The sequence below is a fragment of the Polypterus senegalus genome, chromosome 5, assembly GCF_016835505.1.
Source record: "Polypterus senegalus isolate Bchr_013 chromosome 5, ASM1683550v1, whole genome shotgun sequence".
Taxonomy (NCBI): Eukaryota; Metazoa; Chordata; class Cladistia; order Polypteriformes; family Polypteridae; genus Polypterus; species Polypterus senegalus.
In genome coordinates, this window is record NC_053158.1 from 126327298 (window position 1) to 126348497 (window position 21200).

Genomic DNA, 21200 nt, shown 5'->3' on the forward strand with positions numbered 1-21200 from the left:
CCCAACACCCTTCTGACCACATTGTACATAACACTGATCATACTTGCTATACCATGGATTTACGAAAAAGGGCCAACTATGAACAATAAAAAGGAAAAATAAAGAATTCATCAAAGATTAAATAATTATGTGTTTCATTACAACAGCTTCTTTCAGACAGATTTAAGAGACCCAATGAAAGCATTATTGATTTTCACAATGGAGAGCGGATTTCACTTGGTTAGGCAGATACAGCTATTATATGATTAAAAAGACTGAGTTTCAGTTTTACGAAATCTCAGCCTTATTGTTAACATCATTATAGTAGCAGTAAAGCCCAATTTGAAACATTGACAGATACAGTTGAAAAGATTCTTCAGAGATAAAATTGAGCTTTTAAGTTTAAAAAGCACAATACAGTGGAAAAAGAAAAACAGTCCAAACCGTTGCAGAACATATCTTTGAAAATCACAAAGTGACATTGAATCCATTCTGTAACACATTTGAAGAGGAAAACTTTTATTATTAACTGTAAATGAATAAACAACTGATTACCAATTTAAGATTATACAGTAGAAGGATATTGCACGATAAGGTTTGCTAGCATCTACAGTTGCTGTTTTACAAAGGAGCATGCCAGCACCAATTTTAAGTTGCAGGATGTTTTGTTTTTTATCTAATAACTAACAAGGTAAGAAGTTAAAAGAAATGGAAGCACCTTGCCAGAGGCACTACTATTTCAATTATATTTACCATGAATTACCTAAGCAATGAATCAGAATAAAGGTCAGGGTCTATAAGCATAATGCAATGGACATTTAACAGAGATTCTGGTATTTCTATATTGAAATGATTGATGATAGTAGATAGAGAAGTTAAGAATAATTTAGGTAAAAAGCTTATTTTTGTTGGAGCAGAATCCTATTACCATTGTAATGTATTTTTTCCATTGATAAAAGAACAGTTTTGAAGCTTTACAATGAATGAGATGAGAGAGAGATTTGAGTAGTTTAAAAATAATGTTTTATTTGGAATTAATATGTGATCAGTTCAGACATATTTCTAGAATAAAAAGTAATTAGTTTTGTGCTAATTGCTTCATATATACTACAAGTACCATTTACTATTCATTTAATAACAACCTTCTGCAAGGTCAAGAGTGAGTTATGGTTTTACCCCTTGAGAGTAATACAGTATTTAGTGCAAACCTTACAAACAAGGAATTGTCAACAAACAATATAAGTTTCACTATATCTTGGACCTCGTGCAAGTCAACATATCATCTTCAGGGCTGAAGGTTTATTTTCTGCTGTGATATTATGTTATTTAACTCAGTTGTCAGCAAGCCAAAGTAAGTTGAGATTTTTCTTATTAACCAATCTATTACTTTACTTTCCACAGAATATTAGGGACAGATACTGCATTTATGTTAGGCCTAATATATACATTTAAATTTTTTATAAACACTTTTAATCAGAAGTGTATTTATTCTACTTTGGTTTAAAAGGAAAGAAGATACAAATTAGCTAATCTATTTTTGTGATTTGTGAATAGTTTTGCAGACAGTTTACAAAACTGAACATGAAAGAGTAAGGGCACAGAGATAAATCATCAATATTAAACTGCAATTTTTGTCAGTTATCTAGAAAAGCAAATTTGTTTTGAAAGGCTAATGGGAAATTGTAGTCCCTGCCATAGTGGAAATAGCTGTAGTCACCAAATTGGCATACAAAATTAGCATGAATCAGTTGTTCAACTGTAAAGACATTTTGTTAATCCAAAAATAGGGTTTATTTCATATTGAATAGTTGTATATGTTGAAACAACAGCAATCCTTCTACTGAACTCCAGAAGGTAACAAATTGGCTAATGCTCACATTTACAGTATTGAAATTTTCTAGCATTTTTAACTTAAGTACAGATGCAAACATGGCAGTTACACCCTGGCTGAACATGAATGCTCAGTGCTCATTCCCCAATTTTATTAAGAAATGTTGTTTGGTAATTTGCAATACATCTTTCTTCAATCTGCACAATAAGAAATAAAAAGCTCTCTCCTGAAGCAAAATAATTTTAAAAAAATTTGTTTTGAAAAATATGAAGTGATACTAAAAACAGTTTGTAAAGAAAGCATAAGTGTAGTTAACATAATATAGAAATATGTGGAGCACCTTGCCCAACCCACTAAATCCCAATTTATAAGTGAAATTTTAGAATAAACTTTTATATAAGGATGATGAGAACATACTAATGCGTTACAATTCAGAAACAGAAAAATCCAATCCATTTATTCAGGGAAATGGCATAAAAAGTTTACCAGACACATCCAGATGAGTAACAACATACAGTATGTCCTGTTAAAACAGTAGAAAATGTGCAGAAGTTGTCTAAGGTTGCTTTAAGAGGATGGGCAGATCATAGGCCATAGTTTTTTAGATTTTTAGACAAAAAATGTTGCCGTGCTATAAGAATGCTTTAAATTTTTTTTTTTTTTTGGAGAGTTTTCATGTAATCTATATACTGTAGAAGTCAGAAAATCTATGCTGTTTAAAGGTTTGGTTAATCTGGACTTTCCAGATTTTTGGTTTGATTTTCCAGATTATAATGCAGTACTTTTAAAATTAAGATTTAAGGAAGACAAAACAAGAATTGAACAGGTAAATGTTGTTGATTTATTCACTAACAAATGCAGATTGCTTTATTTACTAAAATGAGTGTGTTTATTTGTTCATTTCCACTGCTGAATCAGATGCACTGTTTGTGGAAAGAAACATTGGTTTGATAGGCTTTCTTTAAATACTTTCGTATATAACCTTGTTTAAAATTGTAATTTCTTTGTGTCCATTTTCTTGATTCTTGCCTCTGTACATCTGCAGTAATCACACACATGGCTTGTGCTCTTTCACACAAAGCCCGGAAATTTTAGAAAGTTTAAGCTTTCAAAAAGTCCAGATTTTCAGGTGATCCAAATTTCTGACGTGCAGATTTTTGGACTTTTACTGTAGACTAAACACAGATTTTTCTCTTAAAAATGATTCAAAGTGATCACGCTCTGACTGGATCACAAATGACATCTTGGATGCCTCCTATGATTACATTCCTCTAACACCCAACATTACCACATATTAATGTGCTTCAGTGTTGTTAGTAACACTGTGACTTCAAACTGGATCTAGCTGGAGGCTTATTAAATTGCATATTCTAGGTGCATTAATGAAAGTATGTTGCAAATTCTGAACTTGATAATCTTATAAAGAGAAACATTCTGTCCAACTTCAGTAACACATTACAAGTTTACTGTTTCATATTCACTTTGTAATCAGAGCGATTACTGTATCATACATTTTTGTATAATCTCTTCTGGTAACACTTTGGTTTCTGTGTTGCAAAATGCATCCATTGCTCATTTACTCTTATATAACAAGAACTTAACAAAAGCTTCTTTTTGTTTTAATGACACCAACATCAGTGAAGTGATTATTTATCTGTTGTGGCGGGCAGCTGTGGCCACTACCCACAGGACACTACCTTCCCTGCGACGCTAGAGGGCAGGGCACGCTGGGAATTGGCATGTGGTACAGCCTTATTGGACTCCGTGGGGGCAGCCAAGGGGAGCTGCAGAGCCCTATAGTGAACTTCCACCACACTTGGGAGTGATCCCAGGTAACGTTGATGAGCCACCTGGAGCATTCCTAGGAGCTGAATAAAAGGAGCTGCCTCACTCCATTCGGAGATTCGGAGTAGGTTGGAAGAAGGATGAAGCTTGGCAGAAGGGCAGAGAGTGGGAAAGAAAGAGAGAGAGACATAGGGAAGAAAAGGACAGTGAACAGTGTACTTTGAAATTTTCTACTGTACTGTACTGTGCTCTGGAGGGCGAGGAAAAAGCGCTTCCCAGGCAGTGAATAAAAGTGTGTTGTGTGCTGCACTTGTGTCTCTGCCTGTCAGCGTTGGGTTAGGGCGGCTGTATACGCCCCGGTGGTCCACACTGTGCAATGTGGCCAGTATACCAGCATACCACACTACAAAGAGATGAATAACCTACTGATTACTAATCTACTGATTTTTTTTAAGTACTGTATTATAAAGACCAAAAGAAGCCTTTTTTAAGGTCTTCTTACATAACAGTGTAATTTGAGTAATAGATGCATTTTTGCAGTACCTAAGCTAAAGAGTTACCTTTCTCCTTTTACTAGTGTGACAGTCGTTCCTGAGAGCAAACCAGTGAAATGCCAACAGAGTAGCATGCATAGCTGACAATTTTGCCTGATGTTACCCGTATAAGTTATGGTATCTGCTTACATTAACCTCTGTAATGCCAACTCGCTTCTCATCCTGTCATAAATTGTATCCCGCAAATTATATGATCATTGTGATTATAGAAGTTAAAAAGTTAAGCAACTTACTGTATCTAGGAATGAGTGGAAGAGGAAATGTACCTTAGTAACATATTATGCATATAGTGAATATTCTTGTACTTAGTATTTACGTTACACTAACAACAACCTCATGGCAGTATTATCCACAGAATATAATTATTAATTATTTTTTGACACTATATTTTATTAGTGAAGCATGACAATCATCTGCTGTCCTTCAAAGTCTAATGTAGCCCACAATTTTTCAGTAACAATTCAATGTGGATGTTATGGTATAAATGCAAAAGAAATGTATTACTTCAAAATAATTTGATGTACAATTAATCATAAAACCCCCATAACCAACATCTAACAATAGGGCATCAATCCATATAATTTTGATATCACTTAAAGAAGAATCTGCTGTCTATGAAAGCTATTTCAGCCATCCACCAATATTTGGGGTTCTTTTTTTAGCTACAGTCATTATGAAGTGCTCTTAAAACATCATGCCATACCTTATTTATTAATTACACGTAATTAAGTTGCATTACTACTGTTATTTTTGAATGTGACTCACTTTGTAAACATATTTAATAAAAAAAATGTAAAAAATAAACTCATTGATGAAGAGAATAAAAAAACATTAAAATGTTTAATTTTTAAAAACAATTAACTAAATTCCCAATTGCACCTGAATATTACAATATGCCTTTTATACCTTTTAACTTCTTAACTTCTTGGACTGTAGTCTAGCAGAATCCTTCTGTTATGCCATTAAAATGAAATGAGACAATGCTATGACATCTTCTTCTAATAATACTTTGTTTATTAGGTATATCTGTTGTCTCTTAACACTTTACCTACTATTGGGGCACTAAATTAAGCACATGCTGTTTCTTTGTTTAGAACTATTTTGTACACATTACAAATCTACATTAAACCTACCTACCATTATATCTTAAAATATCTTGATGAAAGTCAATGTGCAAGACTATGCTCAGAGAGAGATTGGCATTTACTTCAGTGTTAGTTTCTGCCTTGTATTCAGTGCTGTTGAGACACTGGCTCATAGCAAACCTTATATTGGGATATTCAATTTGGAAAATCTTAGATATTTTAGTTACCTGGACAGATATTTCATTCACTGCAAGTTACCAGGCACTGCGACCGTGAACCACATTAAACAGATTTGAAAATGAACCAATAGATGAACTTCAGCTGCCCAGTCTTCAACTGTTAGTAGATTAGATTAGCTTTAATACCACCTTTTCTACCTTTACCCACTATTAATGCAGCATAGCCTCTGTTAATCATTCCTCCACTGATCAAACAACAGGACACAAACTGTTTTAATTAATATGCAGTTGTAAACATTTTATTCTGTTTCAAAGTATAAACCACACATACAAATTGACAATTTCTGTATCTTTGATTTAATATTACTTACCATGTAGAAGCAGAAGCAACAGCAAAACCTCCAAAACTATGCAATGCTGTTTTAGTCATATGAATGCCTACGTGGAAGAATGCCTGCAATTGTTTAAAAAATAAAATTGCATTTTACTGTTGCCAGCATTATTACTATTTGATTTATAGGGCCGAATGAGATTACTTTTTATAGGTTTGCCAAATCTTTGTATGCCACAAATACTGGAAATAAAAATTTGTAATCATATTTGTTTGTTACAGAATCAATCGGTACTTTTAATTTTAGACCCATTTATCATCTTACGTAAATATAGTGTCAAGTGTAAAGAATTACTGTACATACATCAGGATATTATTTGTGAAAGAATAAAAATATTCAGTAAGTTATTAAATGTGTGTCTACTTTGATTTACTCCTATTACTGTCATTCTTGATACTTTTGTAAACATACTTCTAATTCAAAGGAACATGTGACATACTCCCATGGACTAACATTTTTTTTAAATACAGTAATGTTTTTTGTACTGTAGCTTTTTAAGTCAATGGCTCAAAACATTTTAGTAAGTACTACACTAACATTTGATTGCAGTGCATGGATTTAAAGCCCGATAAATATTTAAGAGCCTCCAATCATATAAGTTTACAGTATCTTTCATTTATTTACAGAAATAAGCATGAATAGTAATTTTCTCAAGTTAAATGAAGAGAAAACTGAAATTTTTGTGATCAGCAATAATGGATACAATTAGGCTATTAGAAATAAACTGGATACATTAGGATTAAAAGTCAAGACGGAGGTAAAAAGCTTAGGGGTGATTGTTGACTGTAATTTGAATTTTAAATCACATATTAATCAGATCATTAGGACAGCATTTTTTCACTTAAGAAACATAAGTAAAGTTAGACCTCTTTTATCACTGAAAGATGCTGAGAAATTAGTTCACGCGTTTGTTTTCAGTCGACTAGATTACTGTAATGCACTCCTCTCTGGACTACCCAAAAAAGATATAAATCGTTTGCAACTAGTGCAGAATGCAGCTGCTAGAATCCTAACTAGGAAAAGAAAATCAGAACACATTACTCCAGTTTTGATGTCACTACACTGGTTACCTGTGTCATTCAGAATTGACTTTAAAATTCTGCTTATGGTTTATAAAGCCTTAAATAATCTCGCCCCATCTTATATATCGGAATGTCTGACACCTTATATTCCAAATCGTAACCTCAGATCCTCAAATGAGTGTCTCCTTAGAATTCCAAGAACAAAACTTAAAAGAAGTGGTGAGGCGGCCTTCTGCTGTTATGCACCTAAAATCTGGAATAGCCTGCCAATAGGAATTCGCCAGGCTGATACAGTAGAGCACTTTAAAACACTGCTGAAAACACATTACTTTAACATGGCCTTTTATAACTTCATTTTAATCGTAATTTAACTTAATCCTGATACTCTGTATGTTCAATTCATCATAACAACTATTCATGGTGGCTCTAAAATCGGTACTGACCCCTACTCTCTTTTCTGTTTCTTTTTCCGGTTTCTTTGTGGTGGTGGCCTGCGCCACCTCCACCTACTCAAAGCTTCATGATGCTCCAACAATGATGGACGGATTAAAAGGCAGAAGTCTACGTGACCATCATCATCATCAAGCCCTTCCGTGAGAATCCTAAATCCAAAAAGGACTGTTTCATTTATGTTAGGTAGAATGCCCAGAGGGGACTGGGCGGTATCATGGTCTGGAATCCCTACAGATTTTATTTTTCTCCAGCCGTCTGGAGTTTTTGTTTTTCTGTCCCCCCTGGCCATTGAACCTTACTCTTATTCGATGTTAATGTTGATTTATTTTTTATAATTATGTCTTTCATTTTTCTATTCTTTAATATGTAAAGCACTTTGAGCTACTGTTTGTATGAAAATGTGCTATATAAATAAATGTTGTTGTTGTTGTTGTTTTGAGAAATCTGTTCAATGTGCAGAAGACATTAATGTTACATTTGGAAGTTCATTTATGAAAGAAATTCAGTCTAGTGGTGCATGTACATCGGTTAGATCACTAATCTTATACGCTGGTATTCATAATGTGCAATATTTTGTGCTCCTTATTACAGTGTTAGGTCGCAGTTAGAAAGTTGTCTGAGGCTCTTTGTTTAAAATAATTGGGAATAAGTATGTCGTAGAAGTGAAGGCTGCACTCCTAACATTTCACAAGGCTTAAAGTCTTTAGAAATGTCAAGTTTATTTTTGATTTTAAAGTCCAACACTCTGGTAAGTACAATGATTTAGATAAAGGAGGTAAAAAGTGTTTCTTTACCAAAATCAGGAAGGATACATTAAATAGAGCAATCAATGAATAGTTCTTATTGTTAGCAAGTGATCGTGCATTGAATAAAGAAATCACATAAAATTAAGAAAATTGTTTTCTTAATTTTGGTGACTTTGGTTTATTGCCATCTTAATATTTTTCTCCAGTATTATTACTTGACTTTTGGAAGCCATTTAATTTACAGCAAATATTTAAAGCTTAGTGGATGAACACAAATTTAAACATAGAAATTGAGGTTTTAGATTTTAGTGATTCATGGAAAACCATCACTGACTGCTTACTTACTTCAACAACAACATTTATTTATATAGCACATTTTCATACAAACAGTAGCTCAAAGTGCTTTACATATTAAAGAATAGAAAAATGAAAGACATAATTATAAAAAATAAATCAACATTAACATCGAATAAGAGTAAGGTTCAATGGCCAGGGGGGACAGAAAAAACAAAAAAACTCCAGACGACTGGAGAAAAATAAAATCTGTAGGGATTCCAGACCCTGATACCGCCCAGTCCCCTCTGGGCATTCTACCTAACATAAATGAAACAGTCCTCTTTGGATTTAGGATTCTCACGGAAGGGCTTGATGATGATGATGGTCACGTAGACTTCTTCCTTTTAATCCGTCCATCATTGTTGGAGCATCATGAAGCTTTGAGTAGGTGGAGGTGGCGCAGGCCACCACCACAAAGAAACCGGAAAAGAAACAGAAAAGAGAGTAGGGGTCAGTACCGATTTTAGAGCCACCATGAATAGTTGTTATGATGAATTGAACATACAGAGTATCAGGATTAAGTTAAATTACGATTAAAATGAAGTTATAAAAGGCCATGTTAAAGTAATGTGTTTTCAGCAGTGTTTTAAAGTGCTCTACTGTATCAGCCTGGCGAATTCCTATTGGCAGGCTATTCCAGATTTTAGGTGCATAACAGCAGAAGGCCGCCTCACCACTTCTTTTAAGTTTTGTTCTTGGAATTCTAAGGAGACACTCATTTGAGGATCTGAGGTTACGATTTGGAATATAAGGTGTCAGACATTCCGATATATAAGATGGGGAGATTATTTAAGGCTTTATAAACCATAAGCAGAATTTTAAAGTCAATTCTGAATGACACAGGTAACCAGTGTAGTGACGCTAAGACTGGTGTGATGTGTTCTGATTTTCTTTTCCTAGTTAGGATTCTAGCAGCTGCATTCTGCACTAGTTGCAAACGATTTATATCTTTTTTGGGTAGTCCTGAGAGGAGTGCATTACAGTAATCTAGTCGACTGAAAACAAACGCGTGAACTAATTTCTCAGCATCTTTCAGTGATATAAGAGGTCTAACTTTACTTATGTTTCTTAAGTGAAAAGTTAAGCTGTCCTAGTGATCTGATTAATATGTGATTTAAAATTCAGATTACAGTCAACAATCACCCCTAAGCTTTTACCTCCGCCTTGACTTTTAATCCTAATGTATCCAGTTTATTTCTAATAGCCTCATTGTATCCATTATTGCTGATCACTAAAATTTCAGTTTTCTCTTTATTTAACTTGAGAAAATTACTATTCATCCATTCTGAGATACTAGTCAGACATTCTGTTAGTGAATCAATAGAATCGGGGTCATCAGGTGCTATTGATAAGTACAGCTGTGTGTCATCAGCATAGCTGTGGTAGCTCACGTTGTGCCCTGAGATAATCTGACCTAACGGAAGCATGTAGATTGAGAATAACAGCGGACCCAGGATAGAGCCTTGTGGAACACCATATTGGATATCATGTGTCTTCGAGTTGTAATTCCCACAACTAACAAAATATTTTCTCCCTGTCAGGTAGGATTCAAACCAATTTAAGACACTGCCAGAGAGGCCCACCCATTGACTAAGGCGATTTCTAAGAATTTTGTGATCAATTGTGTCAAATGCAGCACTCAGATCTAAGAGGAGGAGAACAGATAAATGGCCTCTGTCTGCATTTACCCGCAAGTCATTTACTACTTTAACGAGTGCAGTTTCTGTGCTGTGATTTGTTCTAAAACCCGACTGAAATTTATCAAGAATAGCATGTTTATTTAGGTGGTCATTTAACTGCATAATGACTGCCTTCTCCAGAACTTTACTTAAGAAAGGCAGGTTAGAGATGGGTCTAAAATTTTCAAGAGCTGAGGGGTCGAGATTATGTTTCTTAAGTAGGGGTTTAACTACAGCAGTCTTAAGACAGTCTGGGAAGACCCCAGTATCTAGTGACGAATTTACTATGTCAAGAACATTATCAATTAGCACGCCTGATACTTCTTTGAAAAATATCAGTCTTTGAAAGTATCAGTCTTTAGCATATAGAAAATAATTGAAAATTACAAGATATATCAGTTTTTTATTCTGCACAGCGTTGCACCAAGAAAGAAAAAAGTGAGCTCATGGTGCATTTTATTGCTTGTTGTGAGCTACACAAAACCCTTAAATGACTGGGGACTAATTGAAATTTTTCATAAATTCTTGAATGTTTTCTACAATAATCTTCACAGTCAGAAAAATATTTGGTTAAAGATTTCGTCTTTGGGAATTGGCTGAGTGAACTTACAAGTTCAGACAATAAATAATGTCCCTAATTCGCTATGAAATAAAGGCTGCTGTATGATTGTGCCTTTTGAGATAAATTAGTCCAGTGGCTACCAAATGCAACAATCCTGAAATGAACATTGTATCAGGATCAGGTGGATAACCTTCCATTTATTAATCTATCTTTTACATTTGTGTTTTGCCATTCTAACACAGTGTCATCAAATGTGCTGTTTGTAGCCTTTTTCTTCTTAGCACTGCCATTTTATGTTTTTGTTTGCATGGGAGCTGCCATTTGGTTTCTGCTTTTCAGGGGACTGTGCCTGTTATGGATTACTGTGCATCTCACGTTGGAGTTCTGTTTTTCACTTCCTTTGTATTTTGTTTTTTTCAGTTTTTTTTCTACTATTTTTGCTTTTAGCCTGGTTTCTGTTAATTGCTTTGCAATTGGTAATTATTTTATTCTTTTTTGTTAATGGAATTATATTCTCCTGTATTTAGTTAATTATGTTAAGTTTTTATTTGTATGTGATTTAGGGGGCTTGAACCCCTGAATTGGAAAACAAGTTAATTCCACTATTGCGGTCTTGCAGTGACATTAGTTTATTTTTGGGTGTGTTGTGTGCTTCCTTTTTGCTTGTTAAAACCACATTTGTGTTTTTTTTTTGACAATTCGGTTTGGCTTCTTTTGCTAATTTGACATTTCGGCTTTGTTTTTTGGTTTTGTGTTTTGGGCATGAGGAATCTGGCTACATTATTTTTGGTTCTCTTTTTTAGTTTTGCATTTTTTTCAATGTTTCTTTTATTTATTTGTATTTTTTATTTCTGGATTTAGTTTTTGTTTCCATTCTTGTGTTAAAATGAACTGTTGATAATTTTTTTTTTTTTAAACAAGGGTTTTTGACAATTTCCCTAAACTTTCTATAAAGGATAAAGGAAGAAGGTTTGGCATGGAGCTAGCAACCCCATCCCGGGAGGGCTGGGAGTGGGCAGCCCCTACAGCTCCCCTGTCTCTTTTGCTGCAGAAAGAGGCATAAGAGGCATGGAAAATGGGGAGGCATACTATGTGACAGATAGGGGGTTCTATCGCTCCCTTGAACCCCTGTCCATGACTCCAGACACCAGGTAAAAGTCCAATAATCGACTTTATTAACTTGCCACAGTGCACAAAGCACCCTCTCTTCCACTATATTCATAAATCAACAATAATACAAACAATAAACAATCCTCCAACTCCCAGACGCGTTGCCACCCTTCCACCCAGCTCAGCTTACCGTCTGGGAGCTCCCGTAGTACTTTTAAATACCATGACCCGGAAGTGTTCTCAATCCCCAGTCCATTTGATCTTGTATCACTTCTGGGTCAGGAAAAATGTTCTTTTCTTCACCCCGGAAGCCCGTCGCTCTTCCTTTGACGAACTTCCGGGTTAAAGGGCACAAAAAAGTCTTCGGTCCTGCAGCTCCCTCTTGCGGCTCCTGTGGTATCCAGCAGGGTCTTGTATAAAAACTACATGTCCCATGACTCCCTGCTGGTCTTCAGGGCACCTCCATACTGCAGGGAGGGCTCCATCTGGCGGCCTGGGGGTATTGGCTGGGATGATAAGACGGCCACATCTCACAACTGGTAGAAATCAGAACCTACCTGGCTTCTTCCAATGTGGCTGATCCATGCCTTGCCCCTGCTGGACTTTATTGCTGCTGTGTCCTGATCTATGTGGTTTTCAGTTGTTGATGGATCTGGCCTATTGTTCCAGCTGTGTTGGCTACCAGAACAGCAGCGAATTCAGCTTTGGAGAGGTGGTATGGATCTCGCAAGCCTGTGTCCACTTAGTCATGTGTCTCAGCTGGCTAGCATTATAATCAGAATCAGCTTGGATCTGTTAAATGCTAGATCACTAGAAAACAAGACTTTTATACTGTGGGATGTTTCTATCTCTTGGGACAGTTTCAGCTGCTGTCAAATTACATCTGATGCCTACTAAAAATTTGAGTTGAAATAATTTGAGATAAACCTGTCCTGTCTTTTGTTGTGTGTGATAGTTTATCGCCCGCCAAACTTTAAAAATAACTTTATTGCAGAATTTTCTGAATTCTTGGCTGGAGATGTGCCATATTTTGATAATATTTTAATTGTTGGAGATTTTAATATTTATGTCTGTTGTGAAACTTAAGCCTCTGGCCAAAGACTTTTTAAACATTATTGATTCTTTTAATCTCTCTTGTCTTTTGGTGTGTCCATATCAAGTAGTGTGAGCTGTGATTTGCCTGTATCCAATCATTACCCTGTTTTATTTACTACATCAGTTCCCAGTCATAATGACAAACATCAACTCCCTACTCATTGCCTTCAGGTAATTAACCCATTGACTGTGAGATGGTTCTCTGCTGCATTCAGAAACTCCCTATTGTATGACATAGAATCTTTTTCCATCAATCCGGATGCAGAGGTCTTTCTTCCTTTATTTGATTCCATTTCAACAAGTATTTTGGATTCTATTGCTCTCTTTAGATCTAGAGTCACAAAGCCTATATAGGAGGCCTACCTAATTGAATGGACTCATTAATGGACTCATGCATTTTTGCGATCCTGTAGGTGAGCTGAATGTAAATGGAAAAAAGACAAGCTGCATGTATCCCAGGGCATTTAGAGACATTTTATCTAAATATCAGACTGTGGTTTATATGGTCAAAAGCTGAATACCTATCTAAATTTGTCTCCAGCAACAACATTTATTTATATACAAATACAAATGGTGTAGCTCAAAGTGCTTTACAAGGTGATAAAAGAAAAGTTTATAAAAATAAGATTAGACATTACTAAATAACAAAGGATAAAATAAGTCTGATGGCCGTGAGGATAAAAAAAGTAAAGGAAAACAAACTCCAAAGGGCTGGAGGAAAAAAACAAAATCTGCAGGGGTTCAAAGGCCACAAGACTGCCCAGCCCCCACTGGGCATTCTTCCTAACATAAAAGATCTAAATCAGTCCTCATGGTTTTCAGACCTCACATGGAAGAATTAAGATGGTGATGGTCATGTGGACATCTGGCCTTCAATCCATTCATTTAGGGACTACATGGTGCATTGATCAGATGGTGGTGATGCAGATCACCACCACAGAAAGCCGGAAAAAGAACAGCAGAGAAAGTAAGGGTTAGTACGGATTGCAGAGCCATGATAAAAATGATAATTCAATGCATATACAGAATATCAGGGTTGCACTAAAATGAGTGCTTTTTTAAAGTGCTCCACTGTATTAGCCTGGGGAATTTCTGTCGGTAAGCTATTCCAGATTTTAGGTGCATAACAGCTGAAAGCTTCCTCAACACTTCTTTTAAGTTTAACTCTTGGAATTATAAGCAGACACTCATTTGAAGATCTAAGATTATGATTTGGAGTGTAAGGTGAAATATAGGATGGAGTAAGATTATTTTAGGCGTAGTAAACCATAAGCAGTATTTTAAAGTCAATTCTAAATGGCACGGGTAACCAATGTAGTGACATCAAAACTGGAGAGATGTGCTCGGGTTTTCTTTTCCTAGTTAAGATTCTGGCAGCTACATTCTGTACTAGTTGCAACCGACTAATGTCTTTTTTGGGTAGTCCTGAGAGAATTATCTAATAAAGGTCACAGGTCACATTTTTTTTAATATTATAATCTCTGTTATAATTCCCAATGATATAGCTGTTTTCAAAATATTTTTACAACTCTGTGAATTAATGTTCTTTGGTCATCAGACATACTGCCTGCTCAGGATCCATATCTTCCCATAGTGTGTTCTGCTGTCTTTGACCACTTTTAGCCTGTTTCTGTTGTCTCATTTTGTGCAATGCCTGCATTCTACTAATTGCCCCCTAGACAGTGTCCCCTCTCAATTACTTAAGGAGGTTTTTGATTCTGTTCGACCAAGTATTGTTACCGTAATAAATGGTAGCTTGTTTTCTGGTTGTGTTCCTACTGCCTTTAAACATGCTTTGGCACAGCCACTTATTAAAAAACAAAATCTGGACCCCTCTAATCTATCAAATTTCAAGACAATTTCTAAGCTGCCCCTTTTATCTAATGTCTTGAAAAAAGTTGTCCTTACTCAATTACAAATATTTATGGAAAAAAACTAGTATTCTGAAAAAATTCCAGTCCAGATTCAGATCCAGTTACAGCAATTAAACGGCCTTGTTAAATGTTTACAATGACTTCCTCCTAACTGCCAACTTTGGAGATTCTGCCCTCCTTGCACTGCTAGATCTTCCCTTAGTTTTTGATATTGTGTATCATGCAATTATTATATCCTAGTATGTAGACATCCAAGGTAATGTCCTTAAATGGTTTAAATCTTATTTAAGCAATAGGAGTTTTTCTATTCACTTGGGTTCTAATCCTCCACAGGCTTAAATCCTTGGATCAGTTCTCTTTTTGATATACATGTTAAGGCTAAATTGCAAAGAAGTATGGATTTTTCTTTCACTGCTATGCAGATGACGCTCAAATCTATTTACAACTAAAAGCAAGCAGAGCAGGCAATACACACCCTCCATGTGTGCTTGAATGATATTAAAACCTGGATGTCAATGAAGTTTCTTAAATGATAATAAAACTGAGATTGTGTTGTTCAAAAAAGCTCAGAAACCTTGAGCGTCCCTGATGTTGCTCTTGGAACACTCGCCATATATCATAAAGCTTCTGCTATTAACCTTTGCATTCCAGTCCGCTACAGAATTGATTGTAAAATTCTATTATTTGTTTTTAAACGTTTTAATTGAACAGCGCTGTCTTACCTCTCGGAACTTTATTATTTGTATCTGCCAACAAAAGCACATCTGTCTACTAGCCAGATGCTCTTAGTTGTACCGAGGTTGAGGTTGAAGCAAAGTGGGGATTGGGCTTTTGAAGTGCCGGCTGCTTTCTTTAGGATGGCTTACCTTATTATATTAGGTCTGTCCCGATATTGGCCATTTGATGTCATTTTAGTCTTATCTCTTCTTATTGGCCTTTGACCCTGTAATAGTTTGATCTTATGTATGTATATGTTGGCTCATGTACATTCATGATTATAAATATGTATACATGGATGTGGGTCTTTTATGTAACAATTAAGAGCCCATAACTTGTGCATGTGTGCAATGGCATGGTGATATGGTGTGGCGTTTTCACATACCTGATAGATTCAATATCATTGCTTTCCCTTTCGACGTTATCTTCAAGGGGAAATGTGGGACAAGAATGTCAGGGTTTGCAACTTTGATGATGTCTTGGCAGCTCATTCTCATGCAAGCAAACAAAAATTTTGCTGCCCTGCAGTGCATTCAAAGTTCTGTTGGTGTCAGTTCAGTTTCTGTGCAGAGAGTTGTTCAGAATCTATACAACTCAGATAATTGTATCTCTCATAGAGGAGCTGAACACAAAGAGCTTACAAGATTAGATACACTAATACTTAAAATTAAAAGTAATGTATGCAGAGACCAGTCTGACATTTCAAAAAATGTCATTGAATATATGTAGCATTATGAATTATGTTTAAATAAAGTGTTCTGTAGTTTTGGATTTTTTTTTTATCTTCACATGCCCCACAAATTAACTGCTGTGCCCATATCATGCCTTGGCAAGAAATGAAACTTAACACTGCAAGTAACTATAGCACAAAGCATTTTTCACTTTTATACTTAAGTTTTGTTCTCTGTCTGTTTTTGTCTTAATATATTTTTACTAGTTAATAAATTATATAGAGTTTAGGGAAATCAATCTATTAAGGAATACAATACTACAAATGCATTCTTAAATGCCTGTTTAAATTTAATTTTAGTTATTGCTTTTCAATTTATCTGTGTTACTAAATGTCATAACAAATTAGTGTACTGCTTGGTCCGGTGTGATTGTAATAAAAGATAGAATGGACAGAGGCTACATTGACAACTAGGGTTATATGATTATATCAATGTCACAGAAAAGTTAAATATTTACTCAGGTGAAATTATTTTGAATCTCAGAAAAGAAGATAGCAAAAGGTTTACTCAAGAAAGAGTTTAATAATTGCAAAGATTCTGCTTCCAATGAGGATTTAAACTTTCTCATACTACAGCTTTTCAGTGTCAGGATTTAATACTACTTTTTATTTCAGAATAGTAATATAAAGTATTTATAATACAATATTTTTGTGATTAAATGGCAAAGAGTGAAAGAGAGGTGGAGATTTATCACAGACAATCACTTAGAATAGTCAGAGGAGAAATAGGAGTTATTATTAAAACCAGAAAACAAGACTGTTATGTATTAAACTGATAATAAATACAATACACTGCCTGAGAACTAATTTTTCATATTTAAAGTTTGCCTTCAAATAAGATGGCCTGAATTATGCTACTTGTACACATAGCCGCAGATCTTAGAAACATGTAACTTCAGAGTAACCAAGAAAAAAGTGATAGCACCTGATGACTTACCACAATATGCCAAAATAATGTGAAAAAAAAGCTCAAAAAGTGAAAGAGAAACAACAGAACTTTTAATTCCCGATGAGCTTGTAAGTATAAAGTTGTGTATTTATTATGCAGATTATAAAATAAATTTTATAATCCTTGTAATCCTTTTGACAGTGGTAGCACATAAAGCTGCTTCATTCTGTTTTCTATGTTTTTAGAAGTGCCAGATAATAAAGACAGAAGATCAAGATCTGACAGACTTTACAAAATCCATTACTATCCTTTTGCAAAAAATAAAGCAAGAAAATATCAAGGTAAGCTTGTTTTTCTGTACTTGTGTATCTATAGCAATATTTCTGTAGAGTCTTGGCTGTTCAGAATCAGTATGTTTTTCTTCATGTTAAGGCTGAGTTTTTTCTTTGTTTTTTTAATTTTAAGAAAAAAATCTCTACATGATACAAAGAGTTCTTCATAAGAAGGCTGTCTGGATCTTTCTCAATTATTTTAATTTCTTTTTATTTCCAGGCTATAATTGCTGTTTAACAATACAGGAAACTGTTAACCTGCTGTGTTTATAGTGTTTTGAAAATACTTTTTATTTGTTGAAATTTCTTCTTTGAAATAGGATCAACTTTAAATTCAATTTACCGTATATACTCATGTATAAGTTGGGTCTTGAAACCTGAAAAATTGATCATAAAATCAGACCCCGACTTGTATGCCTGTTCAAAAATGCGACACTCAGTTTTTTTTTTTAACAACATCTTGCCTCCTCCAATCTCGCATCAGTTTCTCAGACGCATCGAATTTTGTTGCAGCAGCGCAGTTACTAATTTCTTTTGCTACTTCAATGCTGTTTAATTTAAAACTAGCTTCATATTTTCTTCTGATCGAACGCTCAATTTTAGATAAGGGATGCTCTAACGATAAAGGTGTATGATGGTGTGAGATACAAAAAACACAAAACAGTGCAAACGTCACTTCGGAATAGTTCGGGTATTACTGTGTGGTGACTTAGGCACAATAGAGAGAGAGGGGTTAGGAGCATGCGCTGATACAGTGCATTGCCGCATCCACAGAAAAAAAAGGCAGTTTGCTCCGTGGTTACTCTCTCAGGTGGGTGTTAGCACATCATAATCCCTTGGACCAATAGCATGAGTTTTCTGCATTAAACTTATACGACCGACATTATAAAACATCAGAAATTATACTGTAAAATCAAGTCCCAACTTAATCGCAGGAGAACTTATCGACGAGTATATACGGTATTTGGATTCTGTGTATAATAATATAGAAAGGCTTAGTTTTTCTTGGACCCAAAAGGTAGGTTTTCACAATCAGCACTAAAGACCATAGGGTTCACATTCTAGGTGCTCCCTGCATGCTGTTTGGATGTTTTCCCCATGCCCACAAAAGTTTATTGTAGGTGCTATGTTTAGTCCCCCTGTCCAAAGACATGTAGGTTAGGTGGACTGACAAAGCTAAATGGGCATTTGTGTGTGTGTTAAGTCTGTGATTAGCTGCTGCCACACCCAGGGATAGTTTCTGCTTGATGCTTACTGAGCTGGGTCCTAGCTTCCCTGCACCTCAGCTCCAGATAAGTGATTTTGAGAAATGGTTAAATATAATGATGTTCCAATCACAATTTTGTTTCACAGTCATTCTGAAAGTTGTGCTGACTTTTATTAATGAAGTAAGAACCTCCTGTACAACTTGTGTATGTGCAGTCAAAGCTAGATCTTGTTCTTTGCAGTATGAGTTTTTATTATTTATGATGTTTTTGAAGAAAGCTGTGGTGATTATTTCTTATAAAAATAATGCGTCACAAAAACAAACAAAGTTTTGGGGACCGTCCCTGTATATTGTCGTGCAGACAATAAAGAAAAACGTGATTCAAAGTCTTGATAAGCACAATGAACAATTTTACTTAGACAAAATGGCGGATTTATACAAAAGGGTTGATGGGACAGGAAATGGTTGGCAGGAAGTGACGTTGCAGCAGGAACCGGAACCAGCGTCATCATGATGTGGCAGAAGTGATGTGATTTGATGGAGCCGGAAGTGACGTCATCAGGGTTGGCCGGAAGTGACGTCATTGCGGCCATTTTGGAAACCGGAATTATTTTTCTTCAGGTTTTCTGTTGATGAAAAGAAGTTTAGGTAAGAACCACATGATGACCCTTTATCTCACAATATTTCACTCACCTTTAGGCTCTTTGACTGCCTCCTAATCGCACATGTGTGACAAAGCATATATAGGAGCACTATGGATGCTATCAAATGTACCACTAGTTTTGTTTTACACATTCTTTACAGATGTTATAAATAAACAAGTAAAATGTGAGTTGGGTGATGTTCAGACAAAGAAAATCAAAAATTCAGGCACAATCAAAAATTTATATTTGTTAAAATCATTGAAAAACAACATGATGCAAAATAATGTAGTGTTCATGCAGTTATTCATTTGTGTTTTATATGTATGTCTTTTTAAATTAAAATTAAATTGCTTATATCTTTGAGTACATCATTTACCCTGTTTCAGAACTGTGTTTTTACTGTGCGATATCTTCTTCTTCTTTCTTACTATATAAAAGCGGTCGGGGCTTGTCCCGCGTAGCGGTATTCTGCTTATCACAGACTTACTACTTGCAGCTTGCAGTACGAAGCAACATGATGTGAGCAGAGTTCTGGTGCTCCCATCGTTCCCTTGCTTTTGTGCGCAATGCGCTGGAAAAATAGACAAAATTATGTCTCTGGAAATAATTAATGTTGATGGAGTACAAATGCCTCACTGCATAGTCAATATCAGGGGGGTTCAAAAGGGCGACCTCAATATAGAAAAAAAGTTTAAATTTCATCACAAAAATAACAGAAACTACGAGTATTAAAGTAATATCAAATAAAATATCAAATTGATCTACATATTGAATTGCCTTAAGAAGCGGTCAACTTAAAAGTCAGTCGTCTTAAAAGGCGGGTCAGCCTAGTAGCATAAGATGTGCTGTTAAACAGACAGCAGTATATTTACATGTCATAATATTGTACTTTGAAAACCTTTCTGTGTATGTTACATTAGATAATGTGTGTACCAGTTTAAAAATGGGATGTAAACCAGGAAGAATTTGGCTAATCAGTGACAATATGATAATAGGAGGGAATCAGAGGAGCCTTTTGGAGAATATTTATCATTCCGCAAGCACAAAAAAGTAGGAATGGAATAGCGGTTGACCATTTTCAAGGCTACACATAAAATTTTCAGATAAATTATTTATTGAAATGTTAGTTTATCTTCTTTCTTTTACCAGACTGTCAATGTCAACAGCTTTAACATCTTTGTTTAACCATTTGCCTGAAGTTCTTCTTGGGGATGCATCTACTGATGTCCTCCCACCAGAAAGATATAAATAAGTCTTACGACTTACTCTCAGTTTAAGCCTTATATATACTTGCACTCTAATAATTACATCCTGTCATGTCGTGTCCTAAAGTCATTTAATTCATAATCCACTCTGCTGAAAAAAGTGGCAAGGAAAGACATTGACATTCCATGGTAAATGCAATCTTTGAAAACACACTCTACTTCCTCTTAAACTTGTGCTTTGTTATGCAACTGGAGGACATATCTCTAAAAACATCACTGACCTGGATGAAGGAACCCCAGGTTGCCACATTGATTCTTGGAAAATTTAGAGTATAATGCCAGCTCTCCATTGCCTATCTCAGTGTTACTTATATTCTTAAAAGATTTACACTACCAAACTTTCATTCTGGGGTGTTTTCGTACTGCTAGTACACTGTTCGCTTTGCTGTGAAAGGTTAATTAAGGAAGTCCCCTGGTCTGTGCCATTCCGGTGGTGCACATTTCCTTGATAATTCCCTTGCCAGCTGGGAATTTAGTTACAAAATGAATGTAGTATCAGTTGTAAAGCATCTTAAAATAGAAAAGGAAGAATAAAATTAATCAGTCAAGACCTTTAGCAGTACGACAAAGGTAGGATCTGTAAAATGTAAGATGTATGAATAATTGAACCTAATTGTTATGCTATTGACTTTTACTTGCAGAACACCCTGGATTTTATAAATTAAAGAACTGACCTTTCATCCAGGAAAAGAAGAAAAAGAATGCATATTAGTATAACAGCATTGTTTTAAGAA

At 35.3% G+C, this 21200-nt stretch overlaps 1 protein-coding gene across 3 annotated transcripts in view; it reads left to right on the forward strand.

Annotated features, from left to right (window-relative positions):
• The window catches only part of tpk1 (thiamin pyrophosphokinase 1), a 592809-nt gene that overhangs the window by 363692 nt on the left and 207917 nt on the right, over positions 1-21200 (forward strand). For all 3 annotated transcript variants that reach the window (XM_039753315.1, XM_039753317.1, XM_039753316.1), the window contains one exon: positions 17264-17359. In XM_039753315.1, coding sequence (XP_039609249.1) covers positions 17264-17359 — 96 coding nt within the window. The remainder of the gene's footprint in view (positions 1-17263; positions 17360-21200) is intronic.